Here is a 5637-nt window from a genome sequence, read left to right as displayed (position 1 = left end):
ATACATATATAATGGAATTAAAAAAGATATATACTAGAACTACCAGTAAAAAGAAACGCAAAACTGAATTAAACGAATTAGATGATAAATTTATTCTTAATAGTTATCCAAAAATCCTTTTAAAAAACTGGCATACACAATACTACAATAATAGATTTATAACAAAAAATAAGAAAGATAAAAATTACAAACCCTTCCCTTACATAGCTGATATTTATAATAATAGCTCTAAATGCCTTAAAAAAGACAATATAATTTTGGCCCCATCTTTGACCAATAAAATTTCAAATAAAATCTCAAATAAATTAGGAAAATACAAAACCAATACTGATAAATTGAAAAAAACTGGAACTGTTTACAAAATTAATTGCAACTGTCAAAATCCTAAAGAATACATAGGTGAAACGGGTCGAACTTTGGAATTACGGATAAAAGAACATGAAGCTGCCATACGGTTAAAACATGATAATTCACCTTGGTATAACCACATCAAAAATAGTAACTGCAAAATAGATAGAAATAATATTAAAATCCTACACTGTGAGAAAAATATATATAAACGTAAATTCAAAGAACATATAGAAATAATGAAATACAGTGGTAATAATTTAATAAACATTTCCAATGGCATGCAAATCGACCAGCAATGGTATAACATGATAGGGGGCGCAACAAGTCAATAGTTTATATTTCTAAGATTATACATTGTCGTGAAAATTTTATTGTATGTTGAACCTTTTTAAAGTTTATACAACGTATACTACTCTGTTATTGTTGTGACACTTTTAAAGAAAAACATGTATGTATTTTTTTTAGTAAATATTTTTTTAAAGGAAAAAATTTGTTATAAATAAGTGATTTAAAATGTTACTAATAATTATAATTTGTAATTAGTTGTGTAGCATAATGGTACGGATTTCGATGTAAAACACCCTTAAGAGAAAATTATAAATTTGAAAACATTGTAAATTGATAGTACAAGTACTGTAAAAAAGATGAAAGAACATGTGGGAAATCTTAAGGTATTATAAAGTGTCTTTTTATGTATTGTAAGCATTTTCTACTATAAAGTTGTTTTGTGTAAATTCAATATGAATTTGTTTTGTAGCACTGAAGAGGGGCAGGAAAATTAAACTTGCCCGAAATGCATATGTGAAAAACAATGAAGGAGATTTTTAACCTGTAGAGCTGTGAGAAAGTCTACCGAAATTTTGTTCGGATTGAAGAGACATTTACCTATATAATACGTAATACAGCTACCATTTGAAATTCAACAATAAAATTATATTATAATTACTTGCCATATTCGATTATCACCTAACGTGGGACACATGTTGCCACCTTTTCGAAATTGCTGCCCCGGACATCTTAAAATTAGAATGTTATACTGTACTGTACTAGAAATTAAAAAATTAAGTTTTTTTATTGTGAGCAGAAAATAAATATTTTTTATTAGAAGGTAAAAATGTACTGTACATAATATATTATTAACTAGCTGTTACCCGCGGCTTCGCCCACGACGATTTTGCAATTTGATTTCATGAATGTGTGCATTAACTTGCGCTTTCACAGCATATAAATTTTCATTCATAAAACCACGTAATGAATCCCGAAACGTAACTATCTGAGCCATGGAGGACGCCATGTTGCTTTGTTTGTTTTGGAGAAATTTGTTAAACGGATTCCGCTCGCGCGGAGTAACGCTGAGGAATAAAATAACGCATCTCCCCGTCCCTCACTACCAGGCCTCCCCACTATCCCCTCCACAGCTGCCACAGTATTTTGTGGTAGCGCTAGTGAAATGTAAACAATATGAGTACGAATCGAGGATAAAAAGTGTAGATATATTTCAAACTTTATATTAAACAATGGTTTGATATTACTCTGTGCCCCGGTGCAAATGTAAACAGTGAAATTATTATAATAAATAGAAACTTCTCTTTTACAAGTTTTCGGTACAAACAGTGGCGTACCGTGGGTGTCAGCCGCCCGGGGCGGAGGAAAATTTCGCCCCTCTTATTTAGGTATTTCAATTTAAAAGACCAAAATTCTAGTTTTGTCACAGAACAAGCAATGAAAAATTCGGTGGTAGTGCAGCGACCTGTTTATTAAAATAGTTCTATTTGATATTAGTGGTGTATATGAACGCGAATGAATCGTACAAGCAAATAAAAAAAAGGTTACCAGGTTTCGCAGGAATTTCTCGGATGAAACAGCTACTAGTCATCAGGCGAGCCGATTCCCGAACTGTCCGGACGATAGGATGTTTCGAATTTTTACAAGATGATATTATTTATTTTCCTATTCACACTCAGATTCTTTAACATTATAAAGTCAACACACCTTACTACCGAGAAAGCACATTTATTAAGCTAAACAAACGTTTTCAACCCATTTCATGGGCCATCATCAGGTTAAAGACGTTCGAATGAATGGCTTTTCGAACACGCTCAAATTTAAATTATATTAGAACATACGTTAAAATAAGGTTACGTAAACAAGCATAACGAAATTAATACAATAAACAAGAAAAACAAAATAAAATAAAATAAAATAAAATACAAAATACGGTAATTCTCCTTAATACAATACCAGTTGACCCCCCTATAACACAGTTGATTATTCTGTTTTATATGAATTCCATGTTGTACGAGTCACTTAGATTTTACAAATACGTGAGCCGTTTACAGCCCGGCACACGTATTTGTAANTAACACGGCAATTTTTTGGAACGTAACTGCCGTGTTATACGGGGGTTAGCTGTAATAAACCTTGCTTCTCACTGATGATGCAGTATTAACTCGCATTGACTTTCAATGGAGAAAAATCCATGCAATCCAGTGGAAAGAAATTTCTAGCATGTTAAACCTGTGGATGAAAGTAGCTCAATACCAAGATGCTGCCAGAGAAAATCCCTTTCAATACTTGGTCACTTTTGTTTTAAAATTTTTTATTACCTCATTCAAACGCAGAAGTAGAGTGTTTGTTTAGTCAGATGAATATTGTTAAAACCAAACTGCGGAATAGATTGAATATTATTTCAATCCGTAGCATATTAACAATTAGATATGGTTTGAAAGGATTAGGAAAATGCAACAATGATTATAAATTGCCAGCAAAATTATTCAAAAAATAGGCACTATATAAAATTATACCAAAATTTTCAGTTTGAAGTAAGACCATCTTTTGAACATAATGAAGAAATTGAAGAAGTAATGGAATTTAGCGACGAATAGATGTTTTGAATAAAGTTAAAAATAAGTTAAAAATTGAAGGTTGGTTTTTATTTTTCATTTAGCTATTTTTTTAGCGAATTTTGAAAATTTTTTTAGCTATTTTTAGAGAATTTTTTGTTTGCTTTTAGCTACTTTTATTTTTTTTAGTTGGCAACTCTACTTGAGACATAAGATTCTCAAGGCCATTGCATCCATTACGCCGGACATCTCGACCAAATTATGGGGAGAACTGGGCCGTGTTCAGTAACGCAGAACACCTAAGTTAGAATTCTGAGTGGCTTAGTTGGCGGAGCTAAGAATACATAAAAGAAGCTAGTGGTGGGAGGAGTCAAGCAGTAGTTAGAAACGAGTTCAACATTGCAGCATAACTAGACTACCTTCATCTGTCCGCGATGGGAATACTACATCCGGTTGAACGGGCTAGGCATGTCATACGCCAAAAAACTCGGAGAAGCCCTCAGAGACGCCATCCGGAAATACGTCGGTCTTCCCAAGCAGACTGCACGTGCCACTTTCCACTCCCTCCCTGAGGATGGGGGGGCTCAATATCCCCGACCCCTGGACTTGGTGCTGCGCTATGCAAATCTCTCACATCATCGACCTTCTGAATTGCGACGATGCACTAGTCCGCAGCGCCATCCGTGACGAAATTCTCCTCCTAATAAAAACCAGATACCACCCATCCCCCGACGCCTACACCGACGAAGATGGCTCGATTCTCGATTATCTTAATAGTCACCTGGAGCACAGAAAGCGAGCTAACTTCATCGACTGCTCCGATCCGACCACTATGATCCTGAATTACATCCGTGATGCCAACGTACGGATCATGCTTCAGGAAGGTCACTTCCGCATCACCCAACCTGATGGCAAAGAATTTCGTAACCGCTATCGGAACACCATAAGCAAACAACTTAAAACCCTACTGAAATCATGCATGGCAGACGACTGGTGTAGCAGTGAAAGGAGCCAAGGGAAAGCCATGGCTACGTGTAGAAACAGTATTTCAAATATCTGGATCAACTCTCCCTGCCTATCAAAAGGCACCTACGCCTTCGCCTTAAAAGCCCGGCTAGATCTTCTTCCCACCAAAGCTAATCTTTTTCGGTGGAAGAAATCCCCCACCAGCCTCTGCTCCCACTGTGGTGAACCAACGCCACCTAGGAATAAAGCCTCCAAACGCTTTCAGCAACCTCGTGTGACGTCACTACTAGCGGTCCTTTCTAACGACTGTTTCCAACTCGTTGTGTTGAACACGTTGTTTTTCAGTCTTTTGTTCTTCGAATTGGATTTATTATTTACTTTAATATATTTATACTTTCACCATACTTTCTAGCTAAGGTTTTTTCAGGATAAACGATATGCCTCGAAAGTGTTGTGTACCAGCTTGCAAAGGGAACTATGCAACAGGACCAAAAGTTAGTGCTTTTAGTTTCCCTTCAGATGAAGTTTTACGGCAGAAATGGATATCTGCGATTCATCGATACAACTTTGTACCTACAAAACAGTCAGTGGTGAGTAATTTAATTCTTTTTTTACCTTTTAAGATGGAATAAACCTCATAAGCAGGCCTTTTTTAACTGGTAAACAGTACTTTAGAATAGCTTACTTTGTTTTAGCTCATAATGGTTTGTTAATAATAAGTTTGTTTCTTTAATGAGAGAGAGATTCGTTTTAAATTGCTTTGTTCATAAAAATTTATGTCAATCTCTATCTATACAAATGCTTTTGTTTTAGATATATTTAATTTTTAAAACATTTATATGGAATGGCTATTCCAACAGGGAAGATCCAAATTAGAAATTAGCAAGTATAAATTAAAGCATGTTCTGCTTAGTCTATACTATAGAGAATATGCAGAATATGAATATGAATACTTTAATATATTATTATTTGTATTTATAAACACGGAAGTTCAGAAAGTACAGTACAGTACATACAATTAGGAAATGGAAATGTATGAATTAGAATTAGTGACTTTAAACATTAACAGGAATTAATACAATGCTTACTTTCAGGTATGTGAATTACATTTTCACTCAGATGACATTGAACGAACCACAAGTATGTATGACCCAAAAAGTGGAAAACTTCTTACTGCACCATTAGAACGGCCAAGAATTAAGAAAGGTAAGAAATATTTTAAAATTAAATTTTACTGCATGTGATTGTCAGAGTGATTTTTTTTATTAATCAAGTATCATTTGTCACCTGATTTATTTAAACTGTTACTTGTTTATTTTTAATAGGTGCTGTTCCTTCATTATTACCAGGATGTCCTTCATATTTATCCAAGCCAGCCAGTAAAAGAGAAAATCCAGAGGATCGACGACAGCGCTTGGAGAATGCTTTCCTTAGTAATGCAATGGAAGAAAGCATGGAGTCATATGCTAAACTAGAG

At 34.6% G+C, this 5637-nt stretch overlaps 1 protein-coding gene across 1 annotated transcript; it reads left to right on the top strand.

Moving 5' to 3' along the window:
• Positions 1 to 4381: 4381 nt before the first annotated feature.
• LOC111614827 (THAP domain-containing protein 2-like) lies at positions 4382 to 5631 on the top strand (the record flags this gene model as incomplete). Its single annotated transcript, XM_023356193.1, has 3 exons — positions 4382 to 4750; positions 5255 to 5366; positions 5486 to 5631. Coding segments are annotated over exons 1-3 (411 nt in total), but the record flags the coding sequence as incomplete, so codon positions are not given.
• Between the last annotated feature and the right edge of the window lie 6 nt (positions 5632 to 5637).

The sequence above is a fragment of the Centruroides sculpturatus genome, unplaced genomic scaffold, assembly GCF_000671375.1.
Source record: "Centruroides sculpturatus isolate CEXI.00-Female unplaced genomic scaffold, Cexi_2.0 scaffold2064, whole genome shotgun sequence".
Classification (NCBI taxonomy): Eukaryota; Metazoa; Arthropoda; class Arachnida; order Scorpiones; family Buthidae; genus Centruroides; species Centruroides sculpturatus.
The sequence above is the reverse complement of the archived record's forward strand: the minus strand, read 5'-3'. Positions and strand labels throughout refer to the sequence as shown.